Source organism: Pygoscelis adeliae, unplaced genomic scaffold, assembly GCF_000699105.1.
Source record: "Pygoscelis adeliae isolate BGI_AS28 unplaced genomic scaffold, ASM69910v1 Scaffold54, whole genome shotgun sequence".
NCBI classification, from domain to species: Eukaryota; Metazoa; Chordata; class Aves; order Sphenisciformes; family Spheniscidae; genus Pygoscelis; species Pygoscelis adeliae.
The window spans coordinates 3,155,553-3,175,923 of NW_008824982.1; the positions used below are offsets into that span (position 1 = coordinate 3,155,553).

At 40.3% G+C, this 20,371-nt stretch overlaps 1 protein-coding gene across 2 annotated transcripts; it reads right to left on the minus strand.

Moving 5' to 3' along the window:
• Positions 1-7,520: 7,520 nt before the first annotated feature.
• SMPDL3A (sphingomyelin phosphodiesterase, acid-like 3A) lies at positions 7,521-18,879 on the minus strand. 2 transcript variants are annotated; one of them, XM_009325647.1, is made up of 8 exons: positions 18,793-18,879; positions 17,952-18,024; positions 17,148-17,292; positions 14,119-14,215; positions 12,663-12,841; positions 11,306-11,486; positions 9,228-9,352; positions 7,521-8,049 (listed from the first exon to the last, which is right to left on the minus strand). In XM_009325647.1, the coding sequence occupies exons 3-8, from the start codon at positions 17,223-17,225 to the stop codon at positions 7,738-7,740; spliced, it is 972 nt and encodes a 323-aa protein (XP_009323922.1). In that variant the 5' UTR covers positions 17,226-17,292; positions 17,952-18,024; positions 18,793-18,879; the 3' UTR covers positions 7,521-7,737. The 2 variants fall into 2 exon arrangements, with proteins under 2 accessions (XP_009323922.1, XP_009323921.1); XM_009325646.1 differs by having other exon boundaries at positions 17,924-18,024.
• Between the last annotated feature and the right edge of the window lie 1,492 nt (positions 18,880-20,371).

Genomic DNA, 20,371 nt, shown 5'->3' on the forward strand with positions numbered 1-20,371 from the left:
GTTTGCTTCTTCATAGCCTGGGTTAAATGATGTAGATACAGACTTCATCCTGACCTCACTGGAGTTGCACCAAATTCTAAGCATGCCAACCTAGGTGTCAACCTAGCCAATTAGCACCGGTTAATTCACATTTTTCACCACACCTTGCTTTCTTTTCCAGGAACTATGCCTTCAAGAGTACACTCTCACTGACCATATATGAGAACAAAACAAAATTCCTGAAGTCGGATTTCTAAAAAGACACTGAACATTCCTTATGCTGGCATAAAATGAGAGGTGGTTTTTATGCCTAAACAAAGGAAATGGGTGGAGATTATTCTTCAAGCTGAACGTGCAATACACTACACGGAGCTAAACCCTTTGCAGTTTAAGGATAGGACAGTGGTCTGTCACCCCGCCTACACACATACAAAGTGTTAGAAAAATGTATCACCTGAAGACAAACCTAAGAAGAGCGGGTTCAGAGACACAGTCCAAAAAAAAAAACCTATCATGAGGCTTTGTTTAGCAGCAGTATAATAACAGTCATCTAACTGCAGCTGACGCAAGAGATTTTCACCTCCCCTGGTCATGATACGACTTACCCCAGCTTAGAGGCGAAGGGCCAGGGTGTCTCTCAAACAGACTTAGCTCTCCTTCGGGAGGGAAAGCAAAGCAAAGAGACCCTGAATGCAGCTAGGGGCCTCAAAAGGGAATCAACGTATCTTCAAAGGAGGTGGTGCAGCGTGAGGCCCTGACTGTTAATGTTATCTTTGTCCAGTGAAGAGAAGCGGCAGCAAAACGTGGCCTGGTGTAAAGATGTGAAGACAGCACTAGGGCAGATACGCAAATTTCTGTGGGAAAACATCCCCTCTGAGGCATTGAGAAGCACTGACATGTTTTCACATAAATCATTAGGAAAGACGGGATCCTATTTTCCATCCAAACGGCACTCCAGAAGATGGGGGGAGCAGAGGGGCACCCCTCTGCCATGCACAACCAACCACTTTTGACTCTAACCAGCCGATCACACAGCAATTGCTTTCCTGTATAATTATATGAAAGTAGCAAATATGATTAGGGTATAGAAACACTTCCTGTTCTAAGGTTTTTATTGTTTATGTATCTGGGGTAAATACTGACAATCAGGCTACAGGAAGAGCCACGTTCAGATTTCCTAAGTATTCATTTTTCTGGACTCTTAAGTTCCCAAAATTATTTGAGGCGGCTGTTTGTGTTGCAGGCGGCTGATATAGTCAAGAATACAAACTCCAGTAGGCCGGATTTCTGCTGCAGCTGGGAATTCTTATGGACTCAGTGAGTAAGTAAACACAGTGAGTGAGTGGGAACTTTTTGACTGTTTCGATGGGTCAAAGCTTAATTGCTGGCATATTCTGAACGATGGACTCCACTGAAAACTTGGTTTGAACTGATACTACACAAAAAACAAGTAATAGCTGATATCTAGCAATTAAATTAAAGAGGAAACATGATTCGGTGACAGGGAAAAACATTGGGCCCTGAAGGGGTAACTTAAAGAGGTTGAGTAGGGCAATGGGCTGAGGAGAGGGGTGGTGGCCGCCCAAAGCTGCTGAGAGCTGGGAGCTTGTGTTACTGCAACGAGCAGAGGCAGCTACTGAGCAACCAGTAGGTCTCCAGCATCAGCACCCACACCCGATGGAAAACCGCCCGGATGCGTGCCCCAGTGAGCCCGCTAAACGTGTTCTGCTCTCCCCCGGTGCTCCGCCAGCCTGCCTCCGACCCCCTCCCCAGGCACACTCCCTGCTCCTGCTCCTCCTCCTCCTTTCCCTGACGGGACTGAAGAGAAAACTCCCGTCTCCTGGTAAGATGACTCCCTCCATCCCTAGAGCCTCACATGGCCACACGGGCTATGAATAACACACTCCGCTTCCCCCATTGGGTTACTCTGAGGGGAGTGCTTCACCCATACAAATATTTAGCAACAATTTTCAGCAGAAAATTCCCAGAATCACATTGGATGGGACTGTGGGCTGGGGGCAATATAAGTGATTAATGGGTCCTCTGCAGAACAAAACCTCCTCAGCTCTGTCACAAGATAGTTGCTATGGTTTTTTGACACCGCTTAGCAGAAATTTGCTTTGGCTGGGTGATTGGAGGAGGGGAGAAACACAAAAAATACTATAGAAAAGTCCTCCATTGTACACTGGCAATTATTCTGAGCAAAATCCTGTGCCTGTCTAGAATTTCAAGCTCTGTATAAATACTTTCAATTAGATTTAAAAAAAAAAAAAAAAATGAGGAGACTTTGTTAAGAACAGACAGCTTGAAACATGTCTCGTTAGCTATCAACAAAGTCTGTTAGAAATGTTGGAAGGTTTCAGCTAGGTTGATGTAAAAACAACATCAAATATCCCCTCCTGTGAGACTAAGTTAAATGTTCTTTGCAGTGACTCAATTAAGGCTAGGTAAAATGCACGCTTCATTGCAATCAGCTGCAACAACATCAGAATCTTTTAGCGGGATATTTTACCAAAGTCTCAAGTTTCAACTGGTTTAAAAATGCCTTGTCGCAGATGGCAGTTTTCATAGGTGTAAAATATTCTAATACATGGGACAAGTTCTGCCTGAAACATCCAACAAAATAGGAATGAGAAGTTGGCCACGGAAGGCTTTTCAAAGTGTCTAAATATGGATGCTTCCCATTTTATAAGGCATAAAAAAACCAGAGCAGCATGCCAGAGTTTTAAGGTACCCTACCCATCTGGGAGAAGTCTTTCTGCATGTATTTTGAGCGACACAACTACAAGCTTTTATCACCACCCCCACTTGAAGGAAGATCCTGCTAGACTGAATACTGGAGATTTGGGCAAGTTCAATGCTTATACAAAAGCCTAGAGAAATTGCCATCGTTTAGCAGCCTCAGGCATTTCTAAATTCTCTTGTAAATTCCAAAATCCACAAGATGCAGAGCGCCCCACCTCCCTAGAAACACTGTATAAGGGTTGTCCATCTATATAGAGTCAACAAACATCAAACCACAAGACCCGGGAGCACAATTCATTCGGGTTTGTATGCTCAAGTCTGTTGGTACGTATTTATGTGCCATAAATCAATGCTACACAGGCAAACATACAGGGTAGCTTGGAAGGAGAAGCAGGATAGCTGTGTTACCACATCACTCTGGGCTTACAGGGGGAATTATTCCAGGAAAAGCATTATACTGATACAGCTACTCTGCTACTGCTACCCGAGTCTGCTTGTTCAGTTCCAGGTGGGACTGCATTATGTCACACAGAAATATTTTTAGGTATTTTTGAAAAACCATTCCTTAATCTCAAGCAGGATTATTAATTACTTTATTAATTAATTCATCGCTTCACTAATTTCAGTGGTCCAAAGTCAGTTTTTACTAGCTGATCATCTGGCCCACACCAACTATCAAAAATCATAGATTATATAGGACAAAAAAAGCTGCTGCAATGTATCCATTGGCATGTACTGGGTTGGACAGGCAAGGTGTCAAACTTTATAGCATGTAGGAGAAGTTCTTGAGAATTGCTTAACAGTTTTCAGTGGAAAATGCTGTGTTAATATCAGTTTTATATAAATGTAACAGTTCCAATGAAAATTTTAATTTAGAAAGTTGTTCAGTTCCAGGCTAGGAGAAAGCCTAGTCAACACCGTGACAGATGCACAGCAAGTGCTTGAGGGGGAAGGTGGCAGGCTCAGGTGCAAATCCCCACTTTGCATATCCCCCTGCCTAAAACCTCAACAAGGTCTTGGTTTTATTCCAGTGGGAAATATTGAAATCTCAGGATGCTTTTCAGGATGGGGAAAACTTTTTTTGCCCAGCTCCACATTTGAAACTTCTCCAGCTTAATTATTCCTGATGTCTGACTGGTTGCTTTAAAATCCAACAAAGAGTTTATAGGGTACAAGAACAGAATGTCCAATTTTCTTACCCAATGCAAGCTGGAAGACGTGATGGAGGAGTATTTCAGTAATTAGCTGTAACACATTTGACAGGTAGATTCAGATCACAACTAGATAGAAATGCAGATAACAGAAAGAATTTCCCAGACAGTCTTTCAATGTAGCTCTACCACTGAAGGAATCATAAGTTGCACTTGAAAAGCTATAATTTGGCCACATCTGTAAGCACATCGGTGCTCTTTCCACTGCTTCACTAAGTCCTTGGAGCTGGGGTTTGCCACATTTCCAGTGGTTTTGCTTTCAACATTTTTGGTTTTAAGTGATTCCCTTGTTATGATTTCAGTCATCCACCTACTGCATGTTCCATCCTACTTGTGACCACTCTCCCGATACCTACTTTCACAGGAATTGATGTACGGTGTTTGTCAGTTGCACACTGGCAATGTTCACTCAGTACAGTGCCTTTGCCATTCCCACAACCATCAGAAACTAATGAAGCATACATATGATGGTTAATATTTTGGGATTTTTCTCCCCTATGTGTTTTCTTTGAATTTCTACAGTTGTGATATTTCACACACAAGTATGAAAACAGCATTCATTTTACACTAGGCTTCTTTGCAGGCCAGCAAATAACAAAACGGGTAGACTTCCTAGGTAGCATGTTCCTCCAGCAGAACAAGAAAGCTGAGGCCGACAGATGACAAGTGAATTATCTAAAGCAATATTTTCTTGTTGAAAGCTGTAGTGGTAAGCAGATAAAAGCTAGTCTTCAGCTTTTGGAAAATAAGGAAGGAAAGCAAAATCTTGTTTAGACAGTTACAGTCCCTTTCTTAATTGACATTGTCATAGTTCCTCTTGACTGGGCATGAGAAGGCCTTCAAGAGATTTTATTCTTAGACCAACGTGACAACTCACCTTCTTGAGATTGCTGTTTCCACAGAGGGAACTTACATGACAGTATCAAACTAGATACTTATCCTTGAAGATGCTATGTGCTCATCATTTGTCCACACAGGAAATGGACCACAAGGGACTACATGTACTTAGTTACCTATTTCTGTCTTTAGACAACTTAAGTTCACCACTTCAATTTTACTAACAATATGTTCACTTCACTCACTGCCCATCTCCTCCAGTCATTTCAATTTCTTCAGGCTGGCAAGTAAAAAACAATAGAAATGGTGAGATCACATCCAAACACTACTGAGTGCCCCAATTTAAAGCAATTAACGTTGGCCTCTGGGTGCACCTTCGCTTTAGTTTGGATCAGGAGCACACCTTTGAACAGAGTTTACTGATCATCCCCTCTTACTGTGCTTTTGTTCGTGTTGCAGAGTGCTCTTGGAGAGTGCTCTTTCAGATGCAACGCAGTTAGCCGCTGCACTTCGAGGGTACATCCAACATCCTCCAACTGCTAATGAAATGTGCAGCAGCCGCATCAGCTCCTCAGCACCAACTCTCCTGTTAAAGAAAGCACTCCTATTAGGCTGCAGCACCTGTTAATGTAGACATAACCTCAGACAGTTAACTCCAGGAGAGAATTAAAGCACAGAAACTAACTGGAAGGAGACATCAGCCTGCTTAGGGATAGATCTTTGGTTTCTGTCGCATCCCTTTTCTGCTGGCTAGCTGAGCTGGACTCTGAGGATCCCTTCCGTAGGCTCCAATTCTTCCCTGGATGTGGGCTGAGACCTGCACCTACCGCAGGGTTCAGGATCCACCAAGTGACATGGCCTCTAGGAGCCAGCAACCATTTAATACCCAGAGAAAGTCTGCTACATGGCAGTACTCCTACAAAGAAGTAGCAGTACTTCCTTCAGAAACTACTTATCTTCAAATACTAGAAGCTAAACCCTAAAATATTTGAGAAATGACTCTCCTTGTTTATATGCCTCAAGTTTAATTGTAGGTAAATGAAAAGCTTTGTACTCCACTAGGTGGTGTAATTTGTCTTTCTGTCTAATGCGGCCTTACAAATATTCCCCCTAATCCTTCCTTCAAGATGAGGCCACAAAATACCATATGAAAAGTGAAACGGGAGTCTGGTGTACAGGAGTCAGCAACTTTATCAGGTCATGCCTCTTTTAAAGATTCTTAAATGATTCCTTAAAAAAGTTTCTGTCGGGAAAGGATAACTTACCTTTAGAACATTCCTAGATCCATGAAGGAATAAAGTAGGAACCTGAAAAAAAAAATCATGGTTGTCCTCTATTTCCCCTTACACCCAGGGGCCATCCAAGCTGTTCATGTGACTTACCTCATGTTTTTTACAGTGTAACATTCCTAGAAGCTCTCTCCTTGGTTTACATCTGAGTTACAAGATGATGCAGTCAAACATACTCCTGGATCTTTCCTGGCCAGTTATGCTTGCACTTGCGTGAGTATAGTTACATACAGGAGAAGCAGAGAATGTTATGCGCTAGCCTGCATAACAAGGTGCATCTTCAAGGATATACCCTGGCTAAATGTAACCCTGGTGGATATATCTCTCTGGCTGAAACAAAAACAACCTCCTTGGCTTATGCCATCCAACTCTTGGCTTCAATTGAAGTCCAGATTAAGAAAAAGTATGTCTGGATCGTAGCTTGCTGTTTAGACATTTGGAGGCATTTATTTGTTCATGCTCACTAAATAACATTTACTGACAGACACAGAAAAAAAAATTAAATCTAGGAAGCAAGATGCCCAACAACCCATCAGCAGCATACCACTCTATTCTAGTTCTAACAGTTAGTTAGGATTTGTCTCATAACCACTTCTACAGCTCCAGTTACTCTGGAATAATATTATCTGGAGTAGGGTCTCTATGGTATTATATTAACCAAAGGTTCCAAAAGTATAGCTCTTGATGTGACAGAAAAATGGATAAAGGTCCTTCTTGGTTATACACACTAGATAAACGGCCTTCTTAATATCACCATCTTGTGCACACATTTAACCACAAGAAGAGGAAGAAGTGGTCTGTGCAATTATAAATTCATACATCTTCACATTTACTAGACTGCTCTATGAAAAAAGAAATCTGAGAAACTACCATGACAAGTGCGTGTTTTCCTGTGCTGCACAGAGAATGTATATGCTATGTCTAATTAGTGATGTTGACCAATTTAAAGCTGATTTATGGTCTGCTGCAAAATCTCATACCAGGAGACTGCTTGATAGCAGTACCAACGTACATAGCTCTATCATACGAAAAAAGCACTTTGTGCTAGGCAAACACACACATTCTGAAAAAATGCATTAAGTATTTACAGGATGGAGGTTTGTGGTCCATTAAGTCACTTTCATGCTGTCCTTGTAGCATGTCCCTAAACAGAGGTGGGTTTAAGGGGTTAAGAAGGAAAAGGAAACTTGGCACAGGGAGATACCTAATACTGGCATCGCATCAACAACATAACTGCACTCCAGTCTCAGCAAATGCGGGTTTTGCAGATTTCAGTTTGCAAATTGTGACAGCAGATGGTTGAAACCTGCCCCCATACAAATCCCATGCCTGAAATGGCACTGCCTACGTTTACACACCCTGAGAAAAGAGACTTGGATTTCCAAAGAACTGAGTGAGTAACTTCTATTCCCCCATACTGGGATGCCTGTTACAGAGGGTACAGGACACTTGAACAACAGCAATCTGGCCACTATTACATAGCCAATAAACTTTTATTTAGATGTGGAAGGAAAACATGTTTACAAGAAGAAGGATCTAGGGAGATTTATTGCTCCCCTGAAATTCGGAGAAGTCCCACAGGTTCCTTGTCAGCATGTCAGTGCTTGAGCGAAAGGATGAGCAGGTTCTTTAAATCACAGGCTAAAGTCACTATCAGCATAAATTGCACGAAGACTTCATTTCCACGTTGCTTCCCGATTGATACAATCTGTGTATGAGGAGTGATCCAAATATTGGATTGCACATATTTGGCAGGTCTTGCACCCCTCTTCACAGACAATGGTTTTGTCATAACTCACAATGAAGTTACTGTAATACTGCTCAAACAGTGTGCTGTGTGGCACAGACAACTGCTTGGCCATTTCATATAGGCTTTCTGGCTTCAAGTCTTCAATGCCGTAAGCTTTAGTCAGGATGTATTCTAATTTCCAGTTTGATTCATTTTTCTTGTTGGCGTCTCTGAGGTCCAAGTAAAACTGCCAAAGATCCTACAGTTAAAAGAAAAAAGAAAGAAAAAATAGGCACGCCTGTATTGCTTTCTTCCCTGCTTCATTAAGTCTCTAGAGTGATATATTGATTAGGAAGCTGTCACTCCTCATTATTCACAACTGAATAGAAGGTCACGTCCTACCCCAAGAGCTGGGCTTACACCCAAAGCTGGTACTTGCAGTGCGGTAATGGTGGGGGGGTGGGGAGGAGAGGAAAAAGGAGCCACAAAAGGCAGCAGCGGCAGTGTTAGAGGTCTTTCCTGTCCAAACTGTAAACCAAACTCCACTATGCTCATGTCTGCTTTAGGAGTGGAGCAAAAGGGTGAGAACCAGAAGTTTCTTTTCTGCGGGCACTGCTTGAGGAGCAGAATGGACAGAAGAAGAACGGCCCAGGGAGAATTTAAGGGAAAGGGAGAGATGGAGATGCAGCAGTGAAATCTGCACAAGAAAGGAGCAGCCTGTATTAGCATAGGTCTCCAAAGAGAAACCCCAGTCCCAGTCAAGCTGCAGGATGCATTGCCACTGAACTCAACGAGGTGAAGATTTTACCCTGAATTAGAGAGAATATCCGAGTTATTCAGAGCCAAAGTAATTAAACAGGATTCACTTAACCTCCAAGAATCACATGAAACTACAGAATAGAAGATTTCTACTTTTTTCCTTCTAAATTTATCTATAATTTCCTATAAAAACTATAAACTCTATATAGGAAGATGCATGATTACGAAAGACATCACATGGTTAAAAGTGCTTTTCTTCATCTGCTCTTCTACACCCTTCATTTAGAAGCATTTCATGGACTGCATCCCAAAGCTCAGGCTATCCCCAGCAAACAACATTGGTAGGTAAACAAGCCCAGGATTTAGGTGAACCTTTTTCACCATTGCAGAGCTCCCTGCAAATAGTTTTAGGATTCTGCCCAGAAAATTTCCAACTGTCTTTGAGTCTATGTCGTAAAAATATTTCATAGAGAACAGGAAGTACTGGGTAGTCCTGCAGGCACAGAAAGACTGACCAAGTTCTCTTTCAGATTTCTCTTCCTTTGCCCAGGAAGAAAAGTAAGAGTAAGCACCAAAGTTCCACCAATAGCCATAATACGACAAAGGCTGACATCTCGCTGTAATTTTTAAGGACACTATATTTAAAGTCTTAAACAATGCTTTAAAATCTTTACTTACCAGCAAGCTATAATCAAGAAGATCATATTGATACAATCTGACACCAGGGTTATTGGACTCCATTTGCCATACATTCTTCACTGGGGTTACAGCAGGTGCCACGAACAAGGAATTTACTGGCTTTTCTGCAGGAAGAGGGAAGGTGAGGAAACAGTTTCCTTTCGATTGTTTCTTTCTCAAACAAATGTTTTTGTAGAGAACCAACACAGCAAAAACCAGAGTGACTGGCTGAGGTACATAAGCTTTTTTTTTCACTGGATTAGCTGTATCACTGTGAACTCCTCCTATACTTCCACCGGACAGACCAAAATCTGTGTAAAATACCACACTACACATTCCAGTGTGCACCAGTTAAGTTTGTCTATACTAGAGGCTTCCCACCAGTTCAGCTACCTGTGCAAAATGGTCTTGCCTATATGTAAGGTCTCTGTATTTTGCATATTTCTACCAAAGAAATATTCAAAACTTTTAGTTGCTGTCTCCACGCTATATTTTACATGTTGCTTTATGTATTTTTTGCTTTATGTATTTATGACGTTATTAGGAACACCAGGGTATCATCACCTGACCCCGACTTCACTCATCTAGACTAGCCCAGCACCTAGTATGTGAACGCCTATCTTTACAGCAACTGAAACAATGAGGATGTACACGGGTTTTAATTAGACAGAATATGCAGGTAAGTATATTGAGAGGTTCTCTGTGGAACAAAAAAGAAGCCCTAACTATTCCTTACTTTGACAACTTCACAGCAGTGAAATCACAACGTCAGTCTCCACATATGAGCAGAAGCTTTGAAAGCTTGGAAATCAGTAGATTCTTCTGGAGAAGATAAAACTGAGCTCTGTATCTCAGCACACTGATGTTGGCTACAATATTACATTTATCTTGAATTCTCTGAATTTTGTCAAGAGGAAAATGGCATGAATAGAAGACAGCCTAAAACTGTACAGATAAGCACAAACTGTATTTAGCTATATGCAATTTCACTGTTTAAATTTTGTCAAAAGATGCAAAATTATTAAAATAATTTGGAAGCAGTTACTTGCACATGCAAACTATAATGACAAGACACCAAGATCAGTCTGTCCTCCGTGAAATTTGCAGTAGAGGTGATGATTTCATGCCCAGATGGGACAAGGTACAAAAATATGTAGGTATAAGACTGCCTTGAATACCATTTAAAAAAAAAAAAAAAAGCCAGTTCTTTCACTAGGGCTGGATTCCTTTTTACTGGAGATCAATTCCATGACAATGGCATGTAAAAAGGTAAATTATTTAGAATACTGTTACCCCAGTCAGCATTTTGGCATTGCTTTTATGAGTTCACATAAAACATAGATAAAGAGCCAATTAATATTTGGGTATTTTACATAAACCAAAGCAATGGACCTCTCACTGTTCTATGGTACAGACTCAAATACTTAACCAGTTACTTGTTAGAGATCTTCTGTTAGAGATGTTAGAGTGCTCCATACGGCCATGCCCATGCTTAAAACTAAGGGATTTCAAAGCAGTAAACAAAATTTTCAAACCTGGGTGCTTTTCTTGAACGGAAATTAGCTGATCTAAGAGATGCAACAGGCAGAGACTTTCTTTCCCCTGCCGCCTGCTTACCCTTATCTTAATTAACTTTGAAGCAGCAGGGAACTCAGCAGAGAGGCACAGTAATGATGCAGGAAACACAAGAACATAGAGCATGTCTAGTTGGCCTGAGAACATTCCCTTTGACACATTACACAATAGCAACTGGCTAGTACAATTTGCCCGTGTCACTGAGAGAGTGGAGAGGAAAGACTAGAAATTCTTGTCTAGGCATAAGCATTCATTAAAAAAATATAGGGAGCTTGGGGAGTCTCTTCTGACTTCAACAAAAAAAGACAGTCTGCCTTGCAAGGTTCTCTTTGGAAAAAAAATTGGGAGTGTGTCAGGCTTGAACTCTTGTAGAAATAGCAGTATTTCCCAATTCCCTTTTTCAATGATTTATAACAGAAGCTGACTAGTAAAAACATGCAAGAAAGTATTAATTTGCTTTTAATCAAGAAGAAAAAGATGAAGGATTCAACAAGCATCATTACCTTCTTCATCCAGGAGGACCATGATACTATCTCTATGTGTGTGTCCAAAAAACTGCCCCACAATAACACTACTGTATTTGCGGAAAATCTTTACCAGTTTCTCATTGTAATACTCCCTGATGGCTGTAGTATTCCTTGCATATGGCAAGTATCCTATTGGTACGTGTCCTATTATATATACCTAAGGAATTAGATACAGAAAGCACAATTAGTACCTTCATTTGAAACTTACAATTTTATCTGTAACTGCATTATTATGAAATTGTGGTAACTATTTCTATCTCAGAAATGGCATTCTGAAAGCTATAAATCATGACAGTTTTGTTATACAAAATACAAACAGTAAGAATGTTTAAATTCACAATGAGGAAAAATGAGTAATTTTTTTAAGTGAATTCAGTATACTCTGGGGAAAAAAGTTCTGATAAATTTATGTGTGATTTTAGGCCAAAGGAAAATTTGATCAATTCTTTCTAATGAAAAAATAAGTTACTAGGGCAAGACTTATGATTTGGCATCTCAAGGGGACAGTAAGAAAAACTTATGTTAGAGTATTACAGAGCCTGCATGGTCAGAGTCACCAGAAACATGGAAGAACTGGTTAAAACCCCTCTGTCTGAGGTCGAGACTTGGTTCCAACTGCACACACCAACTAATATGCTGCAGGGTTTTATGAGGAAAGGAAATCTCTCCTTTCTCCCGACTGTAAGATAATATTTTTAAAATTACAACACCGTAGCAAAACGTAAATATGTTTCAAATTAAACACTTTTTCTGGTCACATGATGACCCAATCCCCGCACCAATCAAACATGAGCCAACAATTTATAACCTCACTTCAAAACCTGAGCATTGTAAGACAATTCATTATAACACTCAAATCATAGCAATTGCTGCAGCTTGGCTATGTTTTGTGGTTGACAAACTCCTTTCTAATTTCTATTTTTGATACTTGTAGTTACATAAAAACGTAAATGAAATATGGTAGCTTTTGTCTCAGGCCAAGGGTGCACATTTTAAAATTAAAGGCTATGAGTAAAAAGAGTCAAGAAACAAAAGTGAAAGTATTACATATTCTCATCCTGGCTTCTACAGTATTTTACATCGTAGGAAAGAAAAGGTATTTTACCGTATAATTTGAGAAACTGCATTCAACTATTTTATTAATTGTTGTAGTATAATGTGCATAGTGAAGGAAGAATTATTTAAAAAAAAATGAAATTTTGATTTTGCAGTATCTTTGGCAGCATTAATATTCTTCTAGAATCATGTTTATATTTTCATTGTCTCTTTTTTTTTTTTAATCTTTTCAACGTTTAAACAAATAATGCTGATGGGTTCTGTTCACAGCCCCTACCTTTTCCTTCTTTTGTGAAGAGGTTTCTAATATTCCCTCCAGCCAGGCAAACTGGTTGGCTGGGTCAGTGATATTCACAGTTACACTGTTGGGACTGTAATATAAATTTGTGTTCAGACTGATTATCCTGAGTGGTTGAGAGCTATCACTGGATTCAAACAGCTGTGTGTAGAAGCCACCTGTGAAAATAAGACCAACATCATCTGAAAAATGAAAGGCTTCAAAGCACAACTTCAGAATGAAAGTACAGCACTGACAAAATACCCGGCCTTACTCTCTCTAATAAAATAGTATGGCATGTTTACTCAAGCCATGCATCACCTTATCACAACAGAACATCTTAAGAATCTGTTTTTAGCAACATTTTAGTAGAAGTTGACACTGATTTTTTTATGAATTCTTGCCTGTAATTGCCTTTGTGTTTATCTGTCAGTTTTCAGATGCAATTATCCAACTGACACACAAGAAGTGGCCTGTAACATTTCTTCCACACTAAGAGATGCAGTAATTGTTAAAAAGTCTACATTTCTTGAAATACTGCAAACATATAGGTTCCTCCAGGAAGAACTGTTTGAGTTTAGTAGCCTTGTACTTTGAGAGTCATTTAACTTCAGGCTGGAGTATGATGAAAAGTAAAGATCACATTTTTCAGTCCAAGCTCCTAAAACTCTGCATGGCATACAGAGCTTCTTCAATGGGTGCAATTTCGTAGTTCATGGACTTCAGTGGAGCCATGGCAACAGAGCTATATCAATATACCTTAACTTAAGGTCTGCCCCTTTGAGTTTTATTTTTCCTATTAGAGTTTCTACTTCCACTCTTACCCAGAGTTCCTTCTCATTCAGGACACAAAAACACAAATTAAACTTCCAAATCCCTAACGTTTGAGTGGATTGGAAATGGGGTTGAACTTTTCAGTCCTTTGCTAAAAAGAAAAATCATAATTAGGATATCAATATTCTCCCAGTTTAGTAAGTTGGACACAAATATGATGGATGCAATTAACAGTATCATCACCAAAACTATGTGCTATCATAACTTGAACAAAGATGTGCCTATTCAATATGCTCTGAAATACATATAGTATCAAAACAGAAACAACATTTCGTCAATTTTTTACAACCAAATCTAAGTCTTCTTTTGCATCATACGCCTTGATCTAAAAAGTATTATGAGGTCTTGAAGGCAATAAGATATTTCACATGCATTGGTACAAAGCCAATAATACTGTACAGGTTACAAGAAGCAATAATTATTGCATCAGAAGAGAATAAATGTACCATGAAGATAAGCACTGCTATTCAAAAAGACAAATAACTTCTTCCAGGAGAAGCATTACAGATAATCCATTGTGCTGATTCATCCTACGGAGACTTAGCTAAACAAATGGGACAAATCTATAGAAACATTAGTTCTCTAAGCCCTAGCTTTACAACGCATTACTGGCATATTTTACCTTTTCTGAAGGTATTGATTGCTTCATCAGTTAGCCAAGGTTTCCAGAAATCTGCTACAGCATTGTAAACTTCACTGGTAGTTACAGGAAGCTGATCCTGTGAGAGAGCATGAACCTGCCTAAGCCTTAGCATTCAGACACACAGACAAAAAAAATCACTAAATTATCCCACCTGACCCCTCGCATAACGTGTAAGTACATCCAGTCATCAACAGGAGGAACTCAAGAAAGGGAAAAAAACTTCTGAACATCCAATATTGCTGATCAGGAACAAATGCCTGAACTTAGTCAGAACTGACTGCATGATGCATTGATGAACTACTACCAGAAATCTTTCAAGCCTTAGGAGTACAGCAGAAGGGAAAACCATACATTCTGCAAAATTAATAAATATATAACCTGAAGATTCAAACTCTAAAAATAAAGTACCTTGGAGGGAAAGCTTGAACATAAGCTTCTTTTATAGAAGGTGAATTTTTCAAGCAACTCGGGGTTCCCAGCAGCTCCCCAAAACTCTACTACGGCCCTCAGAAACATTCTGGTGAAATTCACAAATATTTCCATGATATCCTGTAGTTCTAGTAACAAAGCATTTAAAATGTAAAAGAAAAGCTTTGTCAATGTTTTCTCCCACCGGCTCTAATTAGGACTGTAGCACTCTTCAGTCTGAGCCAAGCAATGCCCAAGCGCCACAGCCTGGTAAGAGCCATGCTCTCATCTAACCCTGACAGAAGATCCCAGCCTGTCCTTGCCTTTCCTAAAATATCTGCTTGGATTCTCGGTGCTAGAAGCAGCAAACAGAGGTCAAAAAATAGGAACAGTACTACAGTGCATGTTTTCTTAAACATAAAATTTGACCCTTCTAAGATCTTTGAAACTAAACCTACGTTATTAGAGGCTTAGGCACTAAGTCGCTGTCTAGGACTAGTGCAATCAGAAGTCTGTTGAGACATTTGTTGCTTGCAGTGCACAGATACGAGTTACTAAGAAAGCTTTGAGCCATACCAGTTCAGCCAGAGCTAACAGTCACTAACAGACATAGCAAAACCCGAACTCAGATAAGAGGCCATGTTATGGACCGAAGGTGGTCTGGACACAGGCAAGTCAGCGCTCTGTGAACTTGTGGATTAGACAGCAGTTCGGGAACTTGTTTTAAGCAGGGGCAAGGATGCGAAACATATAGGACTATGCAGAAAGACCGAGGTCACAATATACAATCTGAAAGGTACCCCAATGCTTGATTAACCTGAGTAGTATTTTTAATAGGCTCTGCAAGAAAAATCACCCAAGACCGTTAAATTGTTCAGACGGACAGGTCAGAACACAATAGAGAACAGTAAAATCCTTTGGTGCATGGTGAGCATGCAGCTTTCACGCTTGCTCTGGAACAGCCTACAGCGTGTGGCTTGCTCCACATCACTTCCAGTCTACGGGACATTTGCCAAGCATGTCCATATGAAAAACAGAAATGTCATCAACGGCAAAAAAAAAAAAAAATCCAACAACCTGAAATGACCCCATAGTGGGGAATTTCTGATCCCATGGTCTTTTTCAAACAGTAACAGAAAAGTATGTCAGTTCTGCGCATTGGTGAAGCCTGCCCGTGTGGTTTTGTGCAGAGAGAACTACAACAGTTATTCCAATCAGCAGCCTGCTTCAGAATACTATTTGCTGCCCGTCTGCCCCTCCTGACCATCTTTTTTCTATCTTCAGATTTAGTTTCACAAACAAAACTCGTATTTGTTGGAAAAGTCACTACATTCTTTGTCTACAATGTTATTGTATACAGTTTTTTTCTTCTATATCAAAGGAAACTGCTGAATGACAACTATTCTCTGTTAAGACTTCTTAATAAAACAAAATGAAAACAAAACACTGAGTGAGACTTCAGTTAAGGTGTTATTTATCAAAATACTTTACCAGTGGTTTCTGGTGAACCAACCTGGCCCCCTGTCAGTGCATATGACAAGCTGAAGCTATACTACCAGAGTAAGAACACAAGAGACTGAAGTCCCAGCTTGTTTTATGCACTCGCATTTCCAAGATATGTTTAGCTCTTATTTTGTCTCTCACTAACTCCAGCAATGATACAGGCAACGATACAATCACTTGCTACACCAAGATATACCCTGATAGGCTTCATGATTAACACAGAAAGCTGGAATAAAAGTCTTTGGGGGTGTGAAGGGGTGTTACTGAATTCCCGTCAGGCATTTCAAACAAAGTATTTTAGTTGACCTGCTCCACATCCCTTCCGATCCCCTCAGATCCAATGACAGGATTTGCTTCTCAGTCCTGTGTGCTGCCAGATCACCCCACAATATGCTTTAAAGGACACATGAAGCAACTGTTTACTTTTGAGCTATGCCAAGAACAATATTCGCAGAACACTGAAAGTAAAAAAGCACTTTCCTCAGCTGCAATGGTGCACATATCCAGTAAATCATCAATGCGAATATTTCTAAGTATCCAATAAGGAAAGAAAAAAAAGACATAGTTGTAATAATAGTGGCAGAACTATGGGAACATTACAAAAATTCTGCCATTAGTCTGATTAAAAAAATCCAGTGATGTCAGCAGACAGATTTCCAGTAGGTCTTTCAGTAGGCCTTGAATCTTACCACGCGCTCACAGATCCATTAAGGGTGTCATTTCTGTTAGAATAAGTTACTGTACACACATGCATGACTTACACAGCAAGAAAAAAAATAAGTGTGTACTAACTACGATGAGACCTGGTGGTTCTAAGCCATGAGGAACGATTAGCAGTAAATCTGCATGACCTCAGGCAACGTACGGATTTTACCTGACATCAACGTTTGCTTGGCTAACTTAACACACAGAGAGAGAGGTACTTTCTGTTCTTGATTGGAACTATTTATAATTTTAAATGCTAATTGGAGAATTGTAGAATACTGTTTCCAGAATAATAGTTACACAAGTTTAACTCTTTATTTTTCACATCTGCTTTCTGAGGGGTTAGGAACACACTCGATATGATACATAAACAAATTTCTAACTTGTTTTACCTGTGGCCAGTAGTCATGATTGCCCAAGGCCGGGAAAACCTGAAGATCTGGAAAGAAATTACGAATTGTAGAACTCATATTGCCAATGATGCTAATGACCAACTTTGTGGAGAGCTCTTTTACAGGAACATGAGGAGGGCTATCTCTGAAAAAGGAAAAGGCTTTATTAACAAAGGTTTATTAGCGACATACAGAAAGGCAAAAAATTCTGCAAACACATCTACATTCTAGCATGTGATACTACTACAGACTCTTTAATTAAAACCATAGAATTGCCTGAAAGGCTCTCTGCAAAGGCTTTTTTTTAAAAAAACCAAACAAGTAGACTAATGTTTAATCCTATGATTCACATTTATCATAACTAAGATTCCTGAGAAATTAAATTAATTCAACTCCATCATTTTGAGCTACTGTGCAGTTTGGGTTAGATATCTTCCATCATCTGCACAACCTTGTGAGTTTATTTTTCCCTGTTTAACAACAACCTGTTGAAAATGTAGTACAATAAGGTAAGTGAAATAAATTAATCACTTGTCTTTACATATTCCTATTTCTTAACACCCTTCCCCCAGCAAAATTAAGTGACACAACATATATAACCTTTCCAACAAAAAGACCCCGTCACTGATAAACAAACTAGTTCTCACAAACACTCAAAAGATACTAATCTCTTTGATAAATTATCCATTGATGTATACCATAAAAAATTATGTGATGGCAGAATGGAGAATTTTGCTGTGGCAGAAGCGTAAATTAATGCTATCTTCTATGAATACCTAGAAAGTAACAGGGCATGGTACTAACTCATATGCCTCCCTTTCACACTTCTTTCTCCAGTCCCACTGCTAAGGCACACACAAAGCCTCACAGATAACACCTGTGTGAGAGAGAGAGTATTATTATGCCCATTTTCTAATAAGGAAGATCAGCACAGAAAAGGTAAACGTTTTACTCAACAGGGGACTGCACACATCCAAAATACTGCAATGAGGGACCGTGAAACCACACTTTCTTTAGAAGCACATGCAGCTATGAGTAATGAAGAGAGAGACAGCATCTACGACACTGATATCCTCCCCCCGCTAGCCCCTGATCTAGAATGCATACAGGCACCGAACCTGAATGGTAACTTTATACACTTTAAAAAAAAATACATAAGCTATAGTATTGCTTGATTCTAGTTACCTCTTACAAAGCCAAATAAAATATAGTTAAAGGGTATCTTCTAAAAAGGGAGGCACTTTAGATTTCATGACCTTAAGACCTACAAAATCCAATACCTCCCATAATAATTCATTCCAGTCAGTTATTTCTCTGACCTTTCTTTTTGCTTTTTCCACTTCCCACCCTCCCCGCACCATTTCTATTAACTTACACTAATACAGTCATGTGGTAAATGTCCTAATGAACAGTCCAACAATATCCAGAAATGATTACAGAGATCAAAGTCTGTTCCTGAGGCCTTATATTCTCACTCAGCCTTCCACTTATTAGCCATTCGGACAACTAAAGGGACTATTTAAAAGTAGCATTTGTGAGATACTAAACTCAGATCTGTTGGTGCAAATATAAACTTGTGAATTACTGCACTATATGGTTATCCAGCTGTTAAAAGCTTTAACTGCAGAGTGACTTGAACACTTACCCCGTCCAAATCATGAACGAAACCTGCTGTTTTGAATCCTTCATGAATGCAAATGCTGACAAAATAAGTTGATATGGAGAATCACACAAAAAGTCTCCAAAAGGGCCTGGGTTGGAGGCATTGGCTCCTTTGGAAGAAGAACAAACTTTGGTGCGATCAGGGGTAATGTGGTAAGTCGGATCTAAATGTAGGTCAGATACATGCCAGAACTGCCCTGTTTTCAGAAAACAAAGATTAAAGAAAATGCATTATTTGCATTTGAACTGGATATACATGGGTAATGCCAAGTTTGCTCCAGTTTGTCTACTGCTATTCCTCTTTCAATTTTTGAAAAGGAGAATAAATTTAACAAATTGTTGATTAGCCCGTCTGGTAAGTGTGGGCGAGTTCTGCATCCTGACAAGAGTCCTTCACGTAGTCTGCTTAGAAAAACTGAAAACAGAAGCAGAGGCATAGGTTTAAGCTATTCAGCAGAAAAAATTGCAGGTTGGTAGGGACTGGAAAATCAGCTCCTTTTCATAAACAGCAATCTGGAAACTGGAGAGTAGAGGAGGCGATAGAAGGACTTCTCCACTCCACCACCTGTAAAGAGAGGGAGTTGCATTTTAATTATTTTTCCAGACCTTCCCTGGCTGGAAGCTACTCTAAGAGATCACAGACTAGAAAGAAAGGCAAGAAACAGCACGTGTGCAAAAATTTCAAAGCTCTTTTTCTCCCCAGCAGCCGCAGTAGCAAAGAGACTGGGCTTCTCACCAGCGAAAGGTGTGTCAGCCTTACCTACTCACTACTTTCCACTCTGACACATTCTCAGCCACTGCTACTTAGCACTGCATGGGAAAAGGAGCTGAGAGTATAGGAATATGGTGAACAAAATGAATTAAGCTTGTATTAAGACTACCAGCCTTCAAGTTTCATGGAAAATAAGAGTAATTTCCTTCTGTCAGTTTCAAAGCAGTTGGGAAAGGCACACGTGTATCTGGGGTAGTGGTTGTGAAACCGGGACAGATATAAATTGATTTTTCCCCAGGTCACACGCTCACTCCATGGCAGAGCAGGCACCACGCGACTGGACCCCGTGGAGTTTTCTTTCAGGAAGCAAAGACCAGCAGCGATCTTCGAAATCTGCAACACTGCGACTCCCAACAAGGGACTCTCCAACAGGAGACAGAGAAACGCCGGAACACCGCTGCGTCGTCTGAGGTGCGTCTAAGTCACAGGGAATGAAAATCCCGTGGAAACCATTTTGGAGCGCTCACCTGCGTGCGCTACCGTACCACGGATCACACCAGGCAGAGCACGCGTGTGTTTGCTGACAGCACAGAAACCAAATTTAACGTTTGCAGTGCGTGCCTCGGGACGCCGCACCAAAGGCGGGGCAGGGCTCACCTTATCTGCCACCGTCCGGAGCGCCAGCCTTCCCTGGCTAACTGAATATAAACCCCACTTAACCCCCCCATACCTGAACAGCGACGACTTACTTATCTAAAAGTCACATGAAGTTGAAGGCAATTGGGACAAGGAATACCACTGCAGCAGTCTACGTGCGGGCAACGGCGAGAAGGGGAGGGAAAGGAGGCGG